The sequence below is a fragment of the Pelophylax lessonae genome (assembly GCF_965119305.1).
Source record: "Pelophylax lessonae genome assembly, chromosome: 1".
NCBI classification, from domain to species: domain Eukaryota; kingdom Metazoa; phylum Chordata; class Amphibia; order Anura; family Ranidae; genus Pelophylax; species Pelophylax lessonae.
Genome location: NC_138768.1, coordinates 652,174,407 through 652,197,296, shown reverse-complemented (window position 1 = coordinate 652,197,296; position 22,890 = coordinate 652,174,407). Strand labels below are relative to the sequence as shown.

The following is a 22,890-nucleotide window of genomic DNA, read 5'->3' as shown; positions in this document are numbered from 1 at the left end:
ACTCTACTCCTGGTTTTACACCTGGTCCCCGGGGCCGCCTCACGGCCTCTTGCTGCTGTTTACTGAGCTCTTGTCCTGATATCACTCCGCTGGCATGAAGGAGGAGGAAGCCTAGAGAGGAGGAGGAGGAGGAGAGCACTTGATCATTGTGATGGTGGCAGGAGGAGCAAAAACAGCAGAAGCAACAGCATTATCAGAGCCGTGCTCTATCAGCTCCTTCTCCAGGCTCCAGTGCTCTACTTTTTTTTTTTTTTTTTTTTTTGCTCTTGCTGTGTGTTCTCTCCCCCCTGACCACCCTATCTAGCTCTTCCTCCTCCTCCTCCTCCTCCTCCTCTTCTCTCAATCAGGATTTATGACTTTATGTAGAAACAGATACATTGATTTGGCTGCTTCTTCTATGCACCCCTTGTCCATGACCCTCATCCCCCCCTCTCTCTTCTTCTAATATTCAAGACATCCAGCAAAAAGTAGTTTGGAGGCTTAGCTGCAGACAGCAGTAAACTTTTAGTTGTGTTGTGATGCTGGGAGTGTGGAGGAGGAGTGAGGAGTGTACATGTGTATATGTGTGTGTAGTGTGTACTGTGTGTAGTGTCCACCTAGTGATCCCCGCACACTGACACCCAGCATGTGTGGCCACCTTGGACTTCCCGATCGTTTCTGGGATTGGATCAGAAAAGCTGGACTGTGGAGAGGAGAAGACCTGGTCATCTGATGACAGCACCTTGGGATACCATCCATGCCCCCCAACCTGCCTCCTGATCCAAAAAAAAAAAAAAAGTAGTGGGCATCTGACAGTTTTTTTATTTATTATTATTTTTTATTTTTTTGTTAGCTGGGTTTTGCAAACTTCTTTTCCAAAATAGTGTGCACGGGGACTAGCATGGGGGATTTCGCAGCCCCCGCTGCCTCTACCAACGGCAGCAGTCTGTGCATCAGCAATGCCCTGGGCAGCGGGGCTGGCACCGGCAGTCACACTGGTAATAATACCCCTCCCAGCACTGCTGCCCCCAATGCGCCGAACAATAGCAGCATTCCAAAGCACAGCACCGTGGTGGAGAGGCTCCGGCAGAGGATAGAGGGTTGCAGGAGACACCATGTCATCTGTGAGCACAGGTACCAGCAATCCCAGGCCGACCAACTGGAAATGGAGAGAAGGGACACGGTGAATCTATACCAGAGGACACTGGAGCAAAGGGCCAAGAAGTCAGGCACCGGCCAAGGGGCAGCTTCTACCGGCTCTGCTTCGGCTCCGAGCGCCGGGGCTGGGGGCAGCAAACAACAGCACCACCAGCACCACCATCCTCCTCATCACCACCAGCAACAGCAGCAGCAGCAGGATGGAGGAGAGCTAGCGGGCAGCGAGCACAGGAACCACACTCTGATCATGGTAAGAGGGGGAGCTAGTGGGCACTGGAGTCTCATTGCTTGGCATGAGGGGGGGAGAAGGAGGTGGAGGGAGGGGGTTATCCCGTGTGTTTTCTCTTTTCAGAGCGGGGTTAGGGGTGGAGCTAAGAGAAATGGGCAATGCCTCCAAACTTTACAACTCTTTACAACTTAAGGCAAGGCTGCTTTTCACAGCCACTGAATATATAGTTTCATGGCACTTGATTTTCCTATGGCATGGGCTCTAGGCTACTTGTGTGGTTGTGATGGGGGAAAGCTACCTTAGACATATGTTAAGATGGCACTTGCTTTTCCTATGGCATGGGCTGTAGGCTACTTGTGTGGTTGTACTGGGCACAGCTACCATATACTTAGATCTGAAGATGGCACTTGCTTTTCCTATGGCATAGACTGTAGGCGAAGATGGCACTTACTTTTCCTATGGCATGGGCTGTAGGCTACTTGTGTAGTTTTACTGGGCACAGCTGCCTTATACTTAGATCTGAGGATGGCACTTGTTTTTCCTATGGCATAGACTGTAGGCTACTTTAGTGGTTGTGATGGGGGAAAGCTACCTTAGACATATGTGAAGATGGCACTTACTTTTCCTATGGCATGGGCTGTAGGCTACTTGTGTGGTTGTACTGGGCACAGCTACCTTATGCTGAGATTTGAAGATGGCACTTACTTTTCCTATGGCATAGGCTGTAGCATAGGCTGTAGGCTACTTTAGTGGTTGTGATGGGGGAAAGCTACCTTAGACATATGTGAAGATGGCACTTACTTTTCCTATGGCATAGACTGTAGGCTACTTTAGTGGTTGTGATGGGGGAAAGCTACCTTAGACATATGTGAAGATGGCACTTACTTTTCCTATGGCATGGGCTGTAGGCTACCTTAGTGGTTGTGATGGGGGAAAGCTACCTTAGACATAAGTGAAGATGGCACTTACTTTTCCTATGGCATGGGCTGTAGGCTACATGTGTGGTTTATACTGGGCACAGCTACCTTATACTTAGATCTGAAGATGGCACTTGCTTTTCCTATGGCATAGGCTGTAGCATAGGCTGTAGGCTACTTTAGTGGTTGTGATGGGGGAAAGCTACCTTAGACATAAGTGAAGATGGCACTTACTTTTCCTATGGCATGGGCTGTAGGCTACATGTGTGGGTTATACTGGGCACAGCTACCTTATACTTAGATCTGAAGATGGCACTTGCTTTACCTATGGCATAGACTGTAGTCTACTTTAGTGGTTGTGATGGGGGAAAGCTACCTTAGACATATAGGAAGATGGCACTTACTTTTCCTATGGCATGGGCTGTAGGCTACATGTGTGGTTTATACTGGGCACAGCTACCTTATACTTAGATCTGAAGATGGCACTTGCTTTTCCTATGGCTTAGACTGTAGGCTACTTTAGTAGTTGTGCTGGGGGGAAGCCACCTTAGACTTACATGTGAAGAGGGCACTTGCTTTTCCTATGTTATGGGCTGTAGGCTACTTGACTAGTTATGGTGGGGACAGCTACCTTAGACTTAGATATGAAGATGGCACTTGCTTTTCCTATGGAATAGTCTGTAGGTTACTTGAGTAGTTATGTAGGGCACAGCTACCTTAGACTTAGATGTGAAGATGGCACTTGCTTTTCCTATGACATGGGCTGCGGGCTACTTGTGTGGTTGGGATGGGCACAGCTATCTTAGAATTAGATGTGAAGATCGCACTTGCTTTTGCTATGGTATGGGCTGTAGGTTACTTAAATAGTTGTGATGAGGAAAGCTGACTTGGATGTGAAGATGGCCCTTGCTTTTGCTATGGCATGGGCTGTAGGCTACCTGAGTAGTTGTGATGGGGAAAGCTACCTTAGACTTAGATGTGAATATGGCACTTGCTTTTGCTATGGCATTGGCTGTAGGCTACTTGAGTAGTTGGTCTGTGGACAGCTACCTTAGACTTAGATTTGAACATGGCACTTGCTTTTTAAACTATGGCATGGACATGGGCAATGCCTCCAAACTTTATAAGTCTTTACAAGTTAAGGGAAGGCTGCTTTTGACAGCAAGTGAATCTAGTTTGTTGGCACTTTCTTTCCTATGGCATTGGCTGAAGCTTCCTTGTATAGTTGTTCTGGGGACAGCCACCCTAGTCCCATATTTTAAGATGGCACTTGTTTTTCCTATGGCATGGGCTGTAGGCTACTTAAGTAGTTGTTCTGGGGGCAGGACTTATATTTAAAGATGGCACTTGCTTTCTTATGGCATGGCCTGTAGTCTACTTGTGTGGTTGTGTTGGGAAAAGCTACATTAGAGTTATTTTAGCAGATGGCAGTTGCTTTTCCTATGGCATGGGCTGTAGACTACATGAGTAGTTATGCTGGGGACATCAACCTTAAACTTTTATTTGGAGATGGTACTTGCTTTTCTATGACATGGGCTGCAGATTCCTTGTACAGTTGTTCTGGAGACAGCTACCTCAGTCCTATATTTGGAGATGACACTTTCTTTTCCTATGCCCATTGGCAGTACCCTTTTTGTATAGTTGTGTTGGGAACAGCTACCTCAGTCCTATATTTCATAGATGGCACTTACTTTTCCTATGGCGTGGGCTGCTGCCTACTTTTATAGGTGTGCTGGAGACAGCTACCTTAGTCCTGTATTTCTAGATGCACTTGCTTCTTAAGCCATGGGCTGCAGGTTACATGTGTGGTTGTGTTGGGGACAGCTTCCTTAGTCATATATGTGTAGATGGCACTTGCTTTTCCTATGGCATTGTCTGCTGGCTACTTGTATAGTTGTTCTGGGGGCAGCTACCCTAGAGGATGGCACTTGCTATCGCTATGGCCATTGGCTTCTTGTAAAAATGTGTTGGGGACAGCTACCTTAGTCCTGTATTTACAGATGGCACTTACTTTTTCTATGACATAGGCTGCAGAGTACTTATGTAGTTGGGTTGGGTACAGCTACCATAGTCCTGTATTTGTATATGGCACTTGCTTTTCCTATGACATAGGCTGCAGGTTACTTATGTAGTTGGGTTGGGGACAGCTACCATAGTCCTGTATTTGTATATGGCACTTGCTTTTCCTATGGTATGACTGTAGGTTACTTGCAATGTTGTTCTGGGGGCTGCTATCTTAGTTTTATATCTGTAGATGGCACTTGCTTTTCCTATGGCATAGCCTGTAGGTTACTTGCAATGTTGTTCTGGGGGTTCCTATCTTAGTTTTATATTTGTAGATGGCACTTGCTTTTCCTATGGCATAGCCTGTAGGTTACTTACAATGTTGTTCTGGATGCTCCTATCTTAGTTTTATATTTGTAGATGGCACTTGCTTTTCCTATGGCATTGGCTGCTGGCTACTTGTGTAGTTGTATTGGGGAAATATGCTATAGTACTGTATTTTGTAGTGTGTGTCTAGGAAGTGACAGCCGAGGAAGGTCTTAGTGTCGATTTTGTGCCTTGTTAGAAAGTATCTGCTTCTGGTGGTTGAATGATGGTACAGACTGGTGTCCTTGATGCTTTGCTGTTGTGTAGTCCTTGGCAGGAAACAGTCATGATACTTCAGCTTTATCTCCTAAGTGGCTTAGCCTGCCTGAGTGCAGCACTGACTTGTAGACTGATCATGTAACAATGGACAGCCAGATTCCAAGGCATTGTGTGGGCTATGTACTGTCTGCCATTAACCCCTGCACTGATCTCATAGCTCACTGAACTGAGCAATACATGACTAGGGGAAACCGCAGATCATGCCCTTTACTATTTTATCACTCCTGCTGTGGATTTTTTTTTCTCTCTCTCTCTTTCTCTCTCTCATTATTATTATTCATTTTACATCTGAGAACACAGGTTATGGCAACATGGTTAGAGAGATCAGACTTGTCACATCAGTACTGTATAACAAGGATCTAGGGGTTCTGACTTATATCAGACTTTATGTAATATCATATCACACCAGTAGATTAAATCAAAAGGATATCTGCAGCCATCAGATGAGGATAAATATATTATACTATATGCAGATATATTATAAAAATTACGTAAAAATGATCTTTCTTTTCCTGCATGGCCATCAATGTGTACATGTGGACATTGTGAAATCCTATTTTGATTTGATGGTGCCCTTATCCTTTTGTCTTACTCTGCTAGTAATTTAGTATCCATATTGGATAAGTCATCTGTAAATAGTGTTTGCCCAGGACTGGGTAGTCCAGATTGTCCTACCATATCATTTCACAACTGTTAGAAAACTTATTACAGTCACAACGTTGAAGAACTCATTGACAGCACCGTTTATAATTCAGTCCTGGGTATTCCTAGGAACACTTTGGACCACATGAGCTCTTTAATTGATGGCAAATGTCAATGCCACTTCACCTAACCTGCCGCTTAGAGATCAGTAGTAGTAGCTCAGTAGTAGTAGCTCACTTCTTCACCTTGCATGCTATACAAAATAATACAAGTGTGGATTTAAACCTCAGATCCTGATCTCTATAAATGGACTTATTACAGTCACAACATTGAAGAAATCATTGACAGCACCGTTTATAATTCAGTCCTGGGTATTTCTAGGAGTACTTTGGACCACATGAACTCTTTAATTGTTGGCAAATGTCAATGCCACTTCACCTAACCTGCCGCTTAGAGATCAGTAGTAGTAATTCAGTAGTAGTAGCTCACTTTCTTCACCTTGCATGCTATAAAAAATAATACAAGTGTGGATTTAAACTTCAGATCCTGATCTCTATAAATGGACTTATTACAGTCACAACATTGAAGAACTCATTTACAGCACCGTTTATAATTCAGTCCTGGGTATTCCTAGGAACACTTTGGACCACATGAGCTCTTTAATTGATGGCAAATGTCAATGCCACTTCACCTATCCTGCCGCTTAGAGATCAGTAGTAGTAGCTCACTTCTTCACCTTGCATGCTATACAAAATAATACAAGTTGAAGTGTGAATTTAAATCTCAGATCCTGATCTCTATAAATTGACTTATTAAAGTCACAACATTGAAGAAATCATTGACAGCACCGTTTATAATTCAGTCCTGGGTATTCCTAGGAGCACTTTGGACCACATGAACTCTTTAATTGTTGGCAAATGTCAATGCCACTTCACCTATCCTGCCGCTTAGAGATCAGTAGTAGTAGCTCAGTAGTAGTAGCTCCCTTTCTTCACCTTGCATGCTATACAAAATAATACAAGTGTGGATTTAAACCTCAGATCCTGATCTCTATAAATGGATAGATTTCTTTAATAAATCTAATATTTTCCATTGATGATTCCTCCCGAGTGCACATGTTTGTAGGCTCTGTGTAAGAGGAAAGCAGCGTGCTAAATGTAGACAACTGGATTTTTGTGGTTAAATACAGTCATGAGCCAGGGAGGAGCTGTAGGCTGGGGGTGGGGTAGAAGTGTAAAGTGTACATCTTTTGCTTCAGTAATCAGGACACTGTCAGAGCTGAGGCTTGGCTGTTTGCTGCTCACTTCTGAGTGGCAAAGTGTGTGTGTTGTGGGGGAGGGTTGTTTGCACAGTAGTGGCTATTTTCCCTCGCTCCCTCCTCCTTCCCTCTGACTCTGATGCTGTTAGACTGGTAAGATATCTTACAGGAAGCAACCCCCCCCCCCCTCCTTTTATTTGGCTTCTGCTGCATTAAGGCAGAATCAGCCCTGTTCTTCCTTCATATAATGCTCTAAAGAGAAGATCATGTCTCCTCAATGCTTCCTAGCAAGGGGGGGGCAGAGTTTAATTCCAACAAATACCTAGGCTTTAGTTAATGTCGCCAACATAATAGGCATGGTATACTACAAATATCAGGAAATCATGGGAAGATATACACATCCTTTTTTTTATGTTAGGGTTTTAATCTAGAATAATATTCTGCCTTAGGCTGGCCATACATTATACAATTTTCTTTAGATTTACCTTCAACTATGTAGTACAAAGGCCTGACTAATAGGCTACAATTGAAAGTGTTGTTTAGATTTGGCTTCATATTATATGGTTTTTGGTAAATCTAACATAAAATTCTACAAGGAGATTGAAGATGTATGGGCAGCCTTATGCCCCAAGGTCTATAGACATTATGATGTGGAGTCCTTTATTTGTCATGGTGTTTGATTGAAGGGTTCATGCGATATTGTCACATTTCCCAGTCCAGTGCAGGATTTGTATTGTAGAAAATGCTGAAAATGTTTTGTGTTCTATACCCATTCTAATGAGCGTATTTATTAAACAAAATGTTTCTGTTTGGGTGGCTCTGTTTGCTTACACTGGGGTGGATGACATATTGTTATATTGTTATTAGTTACAGTGTTCTTGTTAAGAATGTAACTGTATTTGAGCATAACAAACTAAAAATGATATTTAATTCATTTTTTCACTTTTAACTCCTTGCCTACTGGGCACTCTTATCCCCTTCCTGCCCAGGACAATTTTCAGCATTCAGCGCTGTCGCACTTTGAATGACAATTGCGCCGTTATGCAATGCTATAGCTAAATAACATTTTTATCATTTTTTTGAGACAGATAGAGCTTTTTTTGTGGTGTTTAATCACCACGGGGGGGCTATTTCTTTCTAAATAAATGAAAAAAAGAAAGTACATTTTGAAAAAAAAAACAAAAAACTTTTTTTTAGTTCCTCTTTTGTAAATAAGTACATTTTCTCCTTCACTGATGTGTGCTGATGAGGCTGCAGTGATGGGCACTGATAGGCTGCACTGATGGGCACTGACGAGGTGGTACTGATGGGCACTGATATGTAGGCACTTATAGGCAGCACTGATGGGCACTGATAGGTGGCACTGGTATGCAGCACTGATAGGCAGCACTGATGACCACTGGTAGGCAGTACCTATGGACACTGATAGGCAGCAATGATAGGCACTAATTGGTGACACTGATAGGCACCGATGGGCGGCACTAATGGGCACTAATAGGTGGCACTGAAGGGCACTGATAGGTGGCAGTGATAGTTGGCACTGATGAGGAGGCACTGACAGGCATCACTGGTGGGCACTGTTGGGTCTGCACTCATAATCAGGACATTGATGATCAGTGCCCTGATTGTCAGTGCAGATGTCCCTGCTAAGGAATGCCGCTTACCGGCTCTCCCCATGCGCTGTCAGTTGTGAGGAGAAGAATGCCGATAACCGGCATTTCCTGTTTACACTGTGATCAGCTGTGAATGGACACAGTTGATCACATGGTAAAAAGCCTATGTCACAGGCTCTTAACTGTGATCAGTGATGCCCTGTGTCCCAGGGAAACTGCATACTACCAATCGTCACACTGTGCGCCAAGAATGGAAGGATGTCCCTTGGTCTTGTGTGGTGGACTGTTCCTGACTTCATCATGCCCAAAGACTGGCTATGGATGTGAAAACATCAGGAACAGTCCACTGATGGATGTGGAGGTGTGCAGGTTTCCGGAGGATCAAAGGATCGATGGGTATAGGCGCTGTGTTCACCCCTAGAGAAAACAAGCAGTTAAACCATGCAGTGCACAGTCCCACTGCATGGGGGGGAAAAAAAATTCCCGGAATTGGGCTTTATAGCAAACTCACCCATCCATCCATGTCTCAACGCTTTATTTTGTTGAGAAATCACTTTGAAAAACATCCCCCATATCATTTCTAGCCACAGCCATCAAGAGTAAGGGGAGAAAATTCATGTGACATTTACTTCCTGGAATCCACCTGCCCTTAGTTCAGGCATGCAGGCAGGATGGCATGCTTAGCTGAGAAAGCTCCTCTTCCTCTTCTCCAAATGAAAGAAATGCCCATGAAGACTCCTGGGATGTATGACACCATTTTGGCCTAGGCCAGAAACCAGGAAGCAACTAAAGAAATGTAAAAAAGGCTTCATTTCCTGTTTCCCCTACTACAGATGCTGGCGCCTGCAGCGAAGCCGATTGAAGGATCGGTTTGGTTGAGGACATTGCTGGATCCCTGGACAGGTAAAAGTCCTTATATTAAAAGTCTGCAGCTACAGTATTTGCAGCTATTGACTTTTAGTTTTTTCTGAAGGAGCCTGCTCCTGCACGAGTCCTAGGTTGTCCATATACTGAGCAGTGTTGTCAGCCTAGGAAAGGACTACATAACACTGTGTTAGGACTACATAACGTCCCATAATAGGGGGAGGAGTCCATGAGGATAGCAGGGAACAATGCTAACTGATAACAGTCCAGAGAGCATGGAAAGTTGTCAGCCCACAAGATTTCTGGCTGGAAGAACAGCTATTTTTTGTTTGTTGTTTTACATACTGTATTAAACAGATGTAAGAAAACATTTTAAGAGTCGGTTCATACTAGCGCGACTTGACAAGTCGCGCTCCCTCGCGGTCCATTGACCACAACAGGACCCGTTCTAATAGGAGCGACACAAGTCGCTCCGACTTAGAAAAAGGGTCCTGTACTACTTTGGGGCGACCTCGGAGCGACTTGCATAGACTTCCATTATGTGAAGTCCCTGCAAGTCGCTCCGAAGTCGTGGTGCATGGGAATGCACAAGTCGCCCCCGTAGTAGTAAGGAGTCGTGTCGCCTCAGTGTGAACCGGCTCTTAGGCTCCGTTTCCACTATTGCGACTTATTGTGCAACTTTTTGCACTACTTTTGCACTATTTTTGGGCGACTTCAATGCGAAGTCCCCAGAAGTAGCCGCAAACAAGTCGCACTTCAAAGTCGTGCTTGAAGTCATGCGACTTTGTAGCCGTAATAGTGGAAACGCAATGGGATATAAAAAAAAAACAAAAGGGAGCAAAGAGAAATTTATTGTCACCAAATTGCATGACAAGTCGCACGCCATTGCTGGCAATTGAACACAAGTCATGTCGCAGCGATTATGAAAAAGTTTCCTGCACTACTTTTTCAATGATTTAATTGTGACTTGCATAGACTTCTGTTAAAAGAAGTTGCAAGCTGCAATGAAATCAGTAGTGCAGATCGCACTGATGTGCAGCTTTGATATTGCACTGAAGTAGCTCGATTTCAAAGCCGCACCGGTGTGAACCGGGGCTTAGGACAAATTTCCTGTACAGTGTAAGGCCCTGTCACGTCTAGCGATTTGGGATCAAGGGCGGAATCGCTTTTTTTTTTTTTTATGTTGTCCTTTGCTACATATAGCAAGAATGGAGAATCGGTCAGACAAGGCAAAGTCATAGGACCTGTCTAGTAGTAAGGAGCAGACCACAGACCACTATGGTGATGGTAATGTTATTCCACCACCAGTGAGGATTCCAAGCCTTTGTGTCCGGTTATCCCCTTGTCTGCTTTTCAGTTGCTGGATGTAGAATAGGAGGGGAGGAGTCCTGGGCGCGCGTCTATCGGACACATGTTTTTATTTTTCCCCTTCTTTTAAACAGGAAGCTGACAAGCTAACTGAAACCAAAGATATCACAGGCTGCAGGCAGAAATATGGAACATTAGCAGAGCCTGCTGCTGCTTTTCAGGATATGTATTCATGTATCTGTCATTTAGAGCCAAAGGGTTTCGCCTTGTGCCCTTTTACTTACTTAAAACTTTGATTTAATAATCTGCTTGTTTTACCTTCCCTGCTTCCTCCTTCACACTTATCAACATGCTAATAAAAAGTTGAAATAAAACCTTTTCCATTTGTTGCACACAGTGATGTCATCACTGGGTATCTGTGGTTCTCTATGCAATGCAGGCAGAACATTGCCAACGGAAAGAGCCAGCAGAATGATTTGCATAGCTTCCTAAAGACGTCACAGTGCCCTGTCTCAGTACTCCTCTCCAGAGCTCTCAGCCCTGATGCAAGCAATGTGCTTGGCTCTTAGCTGGAGTTATGTGGATATCATAATGCCTTGATGGGTGGTTATCTTCTGGAATATTGGCAGTTTTTAGGCAGACTGCATTTGCATGTAGATTGTCCTAGGCATTGCCCACATTGGATCCCAAGCCTCTGTGATTAAAAGAATTGAGATCCAGTGAATGATAGGGACTGGCCAGGGACAGTCAGGTTAAAGCGGACCTTCAGTCATTTTTTCATCTTTCCACCTATTAAATCCTCTGCCTTTTTTGTTTTAACGTTGGACAGTAAAACATTTTTTTTCTGCCAGTAAGTGCTGGTTTACAAATATGTGATGCGGGAACCCTGCGAATCCACTGCAGGTTCCAGCATCGCACTAGACTCGCAGGCAGTTCACACTGCCCTATGCGAATCGCTGGGGGTGTCAATACGAAGTTAACAACACCCCCAGATCAGCTCGCATATCACAGTGCCAACTGTCAGTTCGGACATTAATTGGATTGCATAGGTGTGAACACCCATGCGATCCAACTCTGGTGCGGACCCAAAAAAGTTGTGGCCAAATGCGATGCAAATTCAGCCATACGCATCACACAGACATCGCATTTGATTTTCAGAGCCGCACGCTCCGAATTACATGCAATGTCTGACATCGCACATATGTGAACCGGGACTTAATACAGTATACAACCCATTTCCTCTTCCTTGTCTGGTCATTAGCCTAGGCTAATGACCTCACGCACAGCTCTCTCTCTCTCTCTCTCTCTCGCTCTAATGAAAGTTTACCAGCAAGGGAGGAGTCATAGGAGTGTTAAGGAGATGTGCAGAGCTGGAGGGGGCTGGATGAGGGCAGAGATAACAGAAGACTGCAAAGATCCATGAGTATTCATCCAGAGAGGAGAAATGTGCAGGCAAGCAGTGGTATGAGTATGTCTGTCTGTCTGTCTGTCTGTCTGTATATATGTGTGTGTGTGTGTGTCTGTGTAAATCCAGGAAGTGAACAGGCAGCAGCTTTAGCTGCCCACAGTTAAAATGACTGCAGCCAGACTTAGTGGAGGGAGATTTAAGCAGCATATTTGGTATGTACAGAATCACAGTATATATAAAATAATATGCAAAGTGGTTTTAGGGAAGATTCAGAATGGCAAATATGTTTTGGTTACAAATTATGTCAGCAGACTGCAGTTCCTCTTTGAAGTGTAAAGTGCTAGAAGATGCTAGACGTCCTCCGGCCAGGAAATGAGGCAGGCTCTGTCTGACTTGCTGGAGCTTCTATTGCACCCTGTGAGAAGCTCACATTATGCATTGAAAGTCATTTCAGTACTGTACAACTGTGCAGGACTGAAATTAAAGGAATTGTAAAGTCTCAAGTATTTTCACCTTAATGCATTCTATGCATTAGATTTATTGCAATGTTCCTTTGATTTTTGCCTTATGGACATACCATTGGCCAGTGGGCCCTCAGAATAGCACAGAATGGCAGGAAGCAAGTGTCCCCGGTAAAGTTTCTGAAACTAGCATTCACATGGCAGGAATGGCCCCTTCCGTGCGCATTTCCCCTTCCATGCAGAAACGCACTGCCCTTGCGATCTGCTGTGGGTGTCAGTGTATTGGTAATGGTACCCCAGATGCAGATTGCAAACACAGTGTGTTTGCGGGCACCAAATTGCATGGTACCGCAGTACCATGCAATTTGGTGCAGTGTATTTTTAAAAGGAGTGCATGTACTACTATATTTTTTTGCATTCTGGTGCGATTTGCAGCCCATTGAAATGAATAGAGTACGAATACGCACCACACAGGAACGCAGAGGAATCGCACAGGAGCACGTGTCAAGTTCCTATGTGATCCCGTTGTGAACCGGCCCAAACTTATCTCTAGCCATTCGATTCCAAGGGCTCCTAAATGCAGTGTGGTTTTGCTGCAATTATCGCAGCAAACTACAACGCGTGAAGCTTGTCGCCCAAAAGAAGCCCTGCTTCTTCTTGGGTGTCAAGCTTCACACGCTCTGGATTTCAGCAAAACCACACTGCATTTTAGGGGCCCTTGAAATTGAATGGCACCGGACATGCATTTTTGCGATTGCAGTGCGATTTAAGATCGTGGGCAGAAGCACAGCGATTCTGTTTGAGATCCCAAAATGCCACATGTGAAAGGAGCTCATCAGAGTTTGGCTAGAGATGAGTTAGAAGAATGCCCAAGCTCATCTTTATTGCAGAGTTGCTGCTGTAGCAAAAGAGTGAGATGTACAGCAGCTTAACATGAGTTTTTGGCCCTGTCGATGTTTAAATAGGAGCACCTGAAAAATGTGTGTAAACCATTTTTTTCAGGTGCCCCCATTAAAGTCTGCGGGGCCAGAAATATGCGATTTAGTAAAAAAGCTCATGTAGTTTTTCAAGCTTGACACAAGATGACAGGTTACACCAGTGCCGGGGCAAGGTCATCCAGTGCCCAGGGCAAAGATGCCAAACTGCGCCCCCCCCCTTCCCTTAGGGTTAGGGTGAGGGCCAGTGGTGTATTTAGGTTTTGTGCTGCCCTAGGCCTGACTAAACTTGTGCACCCCTTAATTTAAATATAAAGCACCCCTTCCTGTAAAGGCCACACCCCCTTCCTGTTTATGACCCGCCCTGTCATCTGTAAACCACAGACCACAACCACAGTCTATCAGTGCCCATCAGTGCAGCCTCATCAGTGATCATCAGTGCAGCCTCATCAGTGCCCATCAGTGCAGCATATCAGTGCTGCCTTATTAGTGATTTGCCTCCTGGACCCTGCCCTCCAGCCCAATTCGCCCCGTAAGACTGGCACTATACTAAAAGTGTAGCACAAGCCGGCGGGGACCCCTTTCGTGCGGGGTGCAGCTTTTTGCTGCCCCCCTGCAAAGTGCCGCCCTAGGCCTGGGCCTTGTAGGCCTAGGCCAAGATACAGCACTGGTGAGGGCACCCTAATCCCTGCAATAAACCATTGCGCCCAGGGCAGCCGTCCCTCCTGCCCACCCCTTGTCCCAGCCCTGGGTGACACAACACTCATGTAGCTACAAATCACTGGAATAACTTTGACATACAGACCTTTCATTGACGGTTATTCAGTTTTTCCTGGAAACAGACATTTTTAGGAGAGCAATTCTATCCTAAAGCTAATAACATGACCCAAAGCCAGCCAACAAACTAGAAGGTTTGGGCTCTTCACACCACCAACAACACTTTTCTGCACGCGCATAGATGTGGGCTTTAACACATTTACATGAAGTTTATTTTTCCTTTAGGGGCTTGTCTGCTTGCATTTACATTGAGGTCACTTCCTTCTTCTTTCCTTTTTGGGCTTTTTAATGTGAACTGCGCTGCATTGCGTTTACGCATGTTTACGTGCATTAAGACGCGGTTTCATTGCGGAAAAAATGCAGATGTACTTTTTTTTCACTGCACTGCAATGGTGTTGCAGTGGAATGTATATTCAATGGGAATAGCACAAAAAAAATTGTGTTGTAAAAAATACAGAATTCAAAAGGATTGTCTGATGCTAACCCTCTAATTAAAGAGTTAAAACCCAAATTTGATAAATAAATAAAAAAAACATACAATTAATCATATGTGAATGAATCAAATACAATGTGGTGAAATAAGTAAATAAATAAAAAAAAGTCCACACAATAGATGTTACAAAACTCCACAAGGTAAAAAAACAAGACTTTAGACGCCAACAGATTCTTGTTGTTGTGCCAAGAAAAGGGAATTAGGAAGACCTTCACCGTGCCATATCCAATTAACTACACATGGAAACCATAGGAACCCTATAGGTTTGAAAAAGTGGACTTTGTTGACACAACATGAGGCAACTTGAGTAGATAAAAAATATACTTTATTTCTCCAAGATTAAAAATATTTGTTAATTAAAAAAGTTACAGCACCCTTTAGGCTCCTTTCAGACGGCCGCTTCCGCTGCTTAAGTCCGCTGCGGGACTTTTTTTTTTTTTTTTTTCCACGGAGCGGATGACATTTGTGTCATCCGCTCCGTGTGCCCGCATATCATCCCATCCGTTTGCGGATGATATGCGGACATAATGTAAGTATATGGCATTGCGGATGTCAGCGGATGACACCGCTGACATCCAATTTTCCTTCCTTTCCGTTTTTTACACGGATGGAAAAATGGGGTTCTGTTCCATTCGTAAAAACGGAACAGAACTGAAAGGAGGAAAATCGGATGTCAGCGGATGGTATTCCGCTGACATCCGCAGTGCCATTCCCTTACATTGATGTCCGCAAATCATCCGCAAAAAAATAGGATGATTTGCGGACACACGGAGCGGCAGTGTGAAAGGACCCTAATACATAACTTGTATGAGGTAACCAATACCAGAGCGATACCCAACCCAGAAATGGAAATATGCAATTAGCGCAAGATATTGTACAGCAGTATATAGTAGGGATCGACCGATTATCTGCACCTCCGATATATCGGGGGCCGATATGCCCTTTCCCCTGATATATCAGAATCGGCCCCTGAGGTTACCAATATTGCAGATATTTAGGGAAAGTGCTGTACCGGAGTGATACCTGCAGCTAGAGGCATCACCCCGGTCCATAGCCGATGGTCTGCTGTCTTGTAATGACAACCGATGCGGCTGAGAAGCCGCTCGGCTGTAGTTACAAGGAGCGGGAGGGGATGTTCCTCCCGCCACCTTCAGCGGCTCGCCCGGGTCTCCCGTCCCACGGGGAGACCCGGGCATCCTACCTGCACCGCCGCCGAAGAGAAGACCCGATGAAAGCTGCATTCGGCTCTTATCGGGTCTCCATGTAAAAAACCCAGAAGTGATGTCATGACATCATTTCCGGGTACTCGGTGCCAGATTAAAAAAACTGACAGCATTCAAAACAGACAAACTTGGCATTTTGAATGCTTTTTAGTGCCAAGGAGGGGTTTGGGGTCTTTTAGACCCCCAGATCCCTCCACTAGGAGTACCTGTGAAGAAAAAAAATTAAAAAAAAACATTTTTTTTAAATGTCCAAAAATATCGGCAGATATCGGCCGATACAGATATCCTATGACCAAAATATCGGTATCGGCATTAAAAAAACTATATCGGTCGATCACTAGTATATAGCATTTTATTCCTGATAGCATAGCTGTAGCAAGCAGGCGTAATGTCCATAATGTTTCCATTCTGGCAAATCAATGCATTTCGCAATGATTGTTCGCTTCCTCAGGACTGGTTGCTTTTACAAAATCTGAAAAGCAAACAAGTGTATGAATATATGAATATATTATAGTGGTATAGGTGATACAGTATCATACATATATATATATATATATATATATATATATATATATATATATATGGCATATCAATGTACATAAATAAAGCTTGCCTGGTCTGGACAGCTGAAGGGAAGGGATAGCACACTGCCAAGAAAAGATCCAGAACCATCACCAATGGTTGCAAAATTCAGGATTACCAAACATATACTGTAAGGCCCTCTAATTAAAGAGATCATAAGACATAATAAATGGTACTGGCATCTACTGTCTCTCTCAGCTCCTTTACAGAATCAACTGGCACCTGATATAGCCAGAATCACTTCCTCCGATTACCAACCACATTTATTCAGAAAAAAAAGGCAAATGCCCCAGATAGTGTAAAATCTTATGGCACTTTTTAATACAATAGAATATTACACTTCTGAACAATGGCACATTAAAGCATAACAATACAGCTGGTAAACCATGTAACACCTGGGTCACTTCCGGTTGCGTGATGATGTCAGCAATAGCTCCTCCCTACGCGTTTCATCAAATATGACGTCTTCTGGGGTATATTCCGTAGGAATGCATTTAAAAAACACACCCCACTGCACCTGATGTGAATGAGCCCCCAAATGTGTAGTTGCTCCTATGGACTCTTAAGTTTTGATAACAGCAAATAACTTCATAAGGTAACCCAAAGTTACCTTTTTTTTGGTCAGTTCAGTGTAATGATTCTGATTGTCACCAGCTACAGCATTTTATATGTTTATGCAGTAGGTAATATAAAATATATATATATAAATCTAATAGCCAACGTAAGTTTTCTGCCAGTATATACCAGAATAGTTTCATAATTTAAGCATTCTTAGAAGGATGCTCTTGTGGAAAGTATCGTTATTTGGAGAAAAGATGCTCATAGCATTTGATATGTATGACTGCAGAAGTATTGCCAGGAAGCTTGTTCTTTTTATTTGCTGTGACGTGGATTGTGCCTTTATATTCAGTTGTCTGCTCTTCTTTTATTGTAATGACATGAGCATGTTTGTGGTGAAGTGGAATTTTTTAAGCTTCAGGCAGACTGTGTTCTGTAAGGAGAATGCGTTAAAAATCATAAACCTACAACATGTTATGCTGGCTGACTGTATGCAATTGGCCTTTGCTCTAGTGAGTCACATAAGTCTCTTGTATACTCTAGTTAGCGATCTATACGTTCATGCAGACTTAGCAAGCCATTCAGTCTAATCTGGGAGCCAGCTAAATCATGTATTACAGTAACATTTTACAGAAAAACACCCGTCACTGTCAGCATACACTGATCAGAGGCTGCAGCCACTGATCAAGAAACATTTTACAGTGCCTAGAAGTCAATTCATAAAACTGTATGAGTTATTACTGTCCGTTCTTATAAACATATTACATTATAAACAATCATAATTTCTTAACAAGAAATAGTTATTTAACCAATATTTAAATTGCTTCTCCTCCCAAAAGTTATATTTTAGTTATAGATGGAGGCTTAGAGGCAGTCTCAGCCCCTGGCAAGGGCGGCGCTACCGCTAGGCGAACTAGGAAGCCACCACGGCCACTGGTTTCCCCACACAGTCCACCGATGTTCATCCGCTGCAGGATTGGATGATGTTAGCTAGAGACGAAGCCGTCTTCTGCAAACTTAAGCCAATCTATGAAGAAGATGTATGCAGCCAATAGGTGCTGAACAAGCCGTGCTGAGCGCAACATCACTTCCTCCCAGCTCCCCAGTCAGTCTTCACATGGAGCGAACGTTGGGCAAGGAGATAAGAAAGCATCCCTGCACTGACTGCGTTTGCCGATATGTTAAATTTTAGTCCCACCTGGGGCTCGGCATATCCCACAGCTCTTGCTATATTCTCTATATTCTAAAATTATAGGAAGAGTGAGAACTTCTCATAATGGGCACAGCAGGTGCACAGACCCAGAAATCCTGGAACAGACATCTCACCAATAGAGTAAAAAAAATTGTCCACTCATCAGCGTCAGGGCCGGCCCTACCATGGGTCCCATTGGGTCCATCGGACTCAGGCAGCACTTAGAGAGGAGGCGCAAATTGACTCCCAAGATTTATTTTCCAGCAGTTTTGTGTGTCATCAGTTTGCGGCGCGATACGGGTGGCATTTCCCCATCTCATACTGCCGCCCATAGAGCAAACTGATGAGTTTGAGGTGGTGGAGCGTCTCCTCTGGGGAACTTCCCTCACATGATTGTGGTGTGCGCAATGACGTCAGACATCAGCGCACTCCATCTCACGCAGGGCAGGCTGGATCTTCTAGGGTGGTGGGCACTGCAGACACAGGAGTGACAGGAGGACTGAGGACAGACAGTGGGTCTTTGGTGGACCTGTCCGGTGGTGAGTTATTGAAGAAGAAGATAACAGTATATATAATTATTTTAAAATGTTATATTATATAAAATAATGGCTGTGGGGGCCTTGTGGTGGGCGTGATTTTTGGACCCAGGCAACAAAATGTCTTGGGCCAGCCCTGATCAGCGTCTACCCAAAAACTGAAATCTGTTTAGGGGGATTGATCCTTTCTTTTGACTTATTACTTTACCAACATGTAGAATGGCTCCATTTTCTACCCTGCTCATAAACACCCCATAGACCCTAACAATTAATGTCATTCAGAAACTAGTGATATGTAAGGAGTATGTGATTGTAATTTGAGAATTGGTGGGGATAGAGAAAGCAGAAATCCTGTGTAGGGTATTTTGGATGTTACTTAATATTAAAGTGTATTTCCACTTTTGCTGCCAAGATTGATTATTGTATTATTATTACTATATTTATTATAACACTGCATTTTATCGTCTTTTTTGTCCATACTATGACAGGGGAGAGAAAAAACATTTTTTTGGAGAAAATATTATTTTCATATATTTATTTATATATTAGTGTTGTTTGTAGCAAGCGCTTTTCATATGTTTTCTTTGCCTTGTAATACTTTATCAAATAGTTTGTGTATGCGCTCCTAGGTCGCAGGATACCTAGGCGCAAAATGAGTGATTAAAGGTGCCACATCCTTGATAATGGAATTGGAAAAGCAGAAAGAAAGGATTTTGGACTTTATTGGCACCAGTATTAAAAATGTATATTTTTATTATTAGAAAATCACAAGGAACATTTATAACAGAGACAAAAAAATATTAAGAAGTATCAGACAAACAGTTTACATACAATAAAATAAGGCGGCAAAGCCTCAAAGCGGTGTGCAAGTGGAGTCACACAGCCTAGTAGGTAATTTACAATTATAACAACAATCACATGTATCACAGAGTAACCTATATTCATAAGGCGGCCATAGAGAGGGGTATACAACCATCTCTGGAGGTCGTCTATACAATGCGGATGAGCAGATGTTGAGTTAGATCCAAATAATAAAAAAATGCAAAAAAAAAGAGAAAGTTGAGAAAAGACCAATATATGTTTGTCATGTATTCCCATTCACATGGCATACCTAAAAATAATTAAAAAAATTATTTCTCACTTTTTGAGCCTTTTGGGCTGCCTGCAAGCTACTCTGAACAATTTCAGATTGAGTCAGTCCCCACTGACAGAGGGACACAATGGGGTTGATCTACTAAAACCGGAGAGTGCAAAATCTAGTGCAGCTGTGCATGGTAGCCAATCGGCTTCTAACTTCAGCTTGTTCAATTAAAAAAAATCTGGAAGCTGATTGGTTTCTATACAGAGCTGCACCCGATTTTGCATTCTCCAGTTTTAGTAAATCAACCCCACTGAGCTTTCTCATTAATATACACTGCAAGAATCACAGCTTCTAGCAGACAGTGTTCAAATCAAGATTATAACTGATAATGAGATCTGCCAGCACAGTAAAGACAGGGTTATTTATGGTAAACATTATTGCCCCAGCCCCCTCATAATCTTACACAGAAAGGAAAGCTAAGCAGTCCTGAAGTTTACAGAAAAGAACATTTAAAATGGTAAGCAGCATTTTTTTTTTTCAAATTATGCTATGTGAATGGGAACATGTAACATAAATATAAATTAGGTGTTATCCTGATTTGGCTACAGAAGAGGAAAAACACGTTAAGGTTTCTGCAAAGATTACTCATTTATGCAAATTCTGATCATATGCAGCTTCCAATTGCACAGTAAAGCTGCCCATCACAGTGACAGAGGGGACATGCTAGCTCTCAGCTCACCAGATGTTGGAATGTGCATAGGAGAGTGTCTCAGGTTTTATGGCTTGCCTAGCACTTGTGAAGATGTTCGGAGATATATGCAGGTACCATTAGATGTCTGCATGTTAGTCTTGTAGCTAGTTTAACATGTTTTAGAAGGTAGTAGGTTTACTTCCACTTCTTAAATGCTGACATTAGTGGTAAAAAGAACCGAGTTTAGATCTTAGGTTTCAGACCAGCTTAGGTGTACATCTATTTTTCCAAGTCACCTTGGGTCAGTATTGTGCATGTGCTACTTGGCTGCATGAGGTTTGGTGGGCTGACTGTACATAAGTGGGTGGCTGGATCTAAACATGGTCCTTTGAAGTCTTTGCAGCCAGCAAGTGCAGTACTGGGCCCACCTTGGTCAGAAGATGTGCCAGCTGGAGCAATTAAACATCTGATCTGAGATCTGTACTTTTTTAACCTATGTGGTCATGGATTGGGGACTTTTGGGGGTAAAAAAAAGGTTATAAATAAGGTAGTAGTTTAGGTGTAAACCTTAACTGAAACACCATTTAAACTACTCATAGACGGTTCCATTTTTCCATCTTGTTCAGCTTACGGAACAGTAAAAATGTATCCAATTTTTCCCATCCATGCTAACCAGCAACCGCAGCTTGTGAATACAGTAGCACTACTGAACAGTGACAGCATGTGATAGGATGCAGCCCCTATTAGTCTCATCATTTTTCACCTGACTCTGTTGGGCTGGATGGTGTTTGCAGGGCCACCCATGCTCAAATTTTGGTTGTGTCAGTAGGAACTGCTATGGGGTGGCCGTATGCTGCACTTGTGGCTACTGGGAAGAAAAATATAGCCAAACATTATGTTGTATAGCCTTGGGTGGTCTTTGCATGAACCCAAAACAATTTACGTCTGATTTAAATCTATAACAGCCTTTCTCAACCAAGATTTCATAGAAGCCTAAGGGTTCCTGCAGTGGTTGTTGGGGTTCATTGAGCTGTGGCTGATTGACATCCCATATGATGGTGCCTGGATATTTCCATGTTAAATGCCACTTGGCATAGCCATCAAGATACTAATGACGTTTTAGGCTGTCTATGTCGTGTAAAGAGTATTTTTACACCGAGCCACATGACTTCATTTTAACAGGGGTTCCCTGAGAACTGACAGTTATTTTAAGGGTTTGCACATCTTTATGACGGAAAATTATTTTTTCAATTTACTAAAAGTCACAGTAAGTTGAAAATGAGGTGAAGGTTGTGATTGAATAAACAATGAGGAGACTTAAAGTGGAGTTCCACCCAAAAGGAATAGCTCCACTTGTTTGCTTCCTCCCCCCTTTTGGTGCCACATTTGGCACCTTTCAGGGGGAGGGGATACCTATCAAAACCAGGTACCCACTCCCACTTCAGGGTCGTTGTGCGGCGATCTACGAAATTTCCAGCCCCTCCTCCTTCATCCCTGCTGCCTTCTGGGAGACACACAGGTCTCAGAAGACAGCAGGACCATTCAGAAAGTGCAGAGCGACTCAAGAATGCGCAGTAGGAAACAGGCTGTGAAGCCAAAAGGCTTCAATTCCTGTTTCCCTTAGTGAAGATGCCGGCACCTGCACCCGGAGCCGATGGACGGATCAGCTTGCGGTGCCGACATGGCGAGATCCCTGGACAGTGGACATGTAGGTGTCCTTTATATTAAAATTCAACAGCTGCAGTATTTGACTTTTCATATTTTTTTTTTTTACAGTCTGGAACTCCTCTTTAAAACAAGATGTACAACTTTGTACACTAAGCCCTGTGTATTTTAATAAATATAGCTTTGCATTTATTTATTTAAGGTACTTATATAGCGCTGTCAATTTATGCAGCGCTTTACATATACATTGCACATTCACATCAGTCCCTGCCCTCAAGGAGCTTACAATCTAAGGTCCCTAACTCACATACATACATACACAGTAGGGCCAAATTTATACAGGATCAAATTAACCTACCAGCATGTCTTTGGAGTGTGGGAGGAAACTGGAGTACCCCGGAGGAAACCCACGTAGGCACAGGGAGAACATGCAAACTCCAGGCAGGTAGTGTCGTGGTTGGGATTCGAACCAGCGACCCTCTTGCTGCTAGGTGAAAGTGCTAACCACTACACCACTGTGCCGCCATATCCAATAACCTGTATATTTGTACATCGGTGACCCCCATTAACGTGCTTAGGGCTTTGTGCTATTTGTTCTTTGGATTGGTAGTCATTGATGTTTTTGTCAACCACTTACCAAACACTCATAGCTTTTTTTGCGGCATTTGTTA

General features: G+C 43.4%; 1 protein-coding gene across 1 annotated transcript in view; it reads left to right on the top strand.

Annotated features, from left to right (window-relative positions):
* Positions 1 to 825: 825 nt before the first annotated feature.
* The window catches only part of MAML3 (mastermind like transcriptional coactivator 3), a 521,970-nt gene continuing 499,905 nt past the window's right edge, over positions 826 to 22,890 (top strand). The window contains exon 1 of the mRNA XM_082261851.1: positions 826 to 1,387. Coding sequence (XP_082117977.1) covers positions 881 to 1,387 — 507 coding nt within the window. The 5' untranslated portion in view covers positions 826 to 880. The remainder of the gene's footprint in view (positions 1,388 to 22,890) is intronic.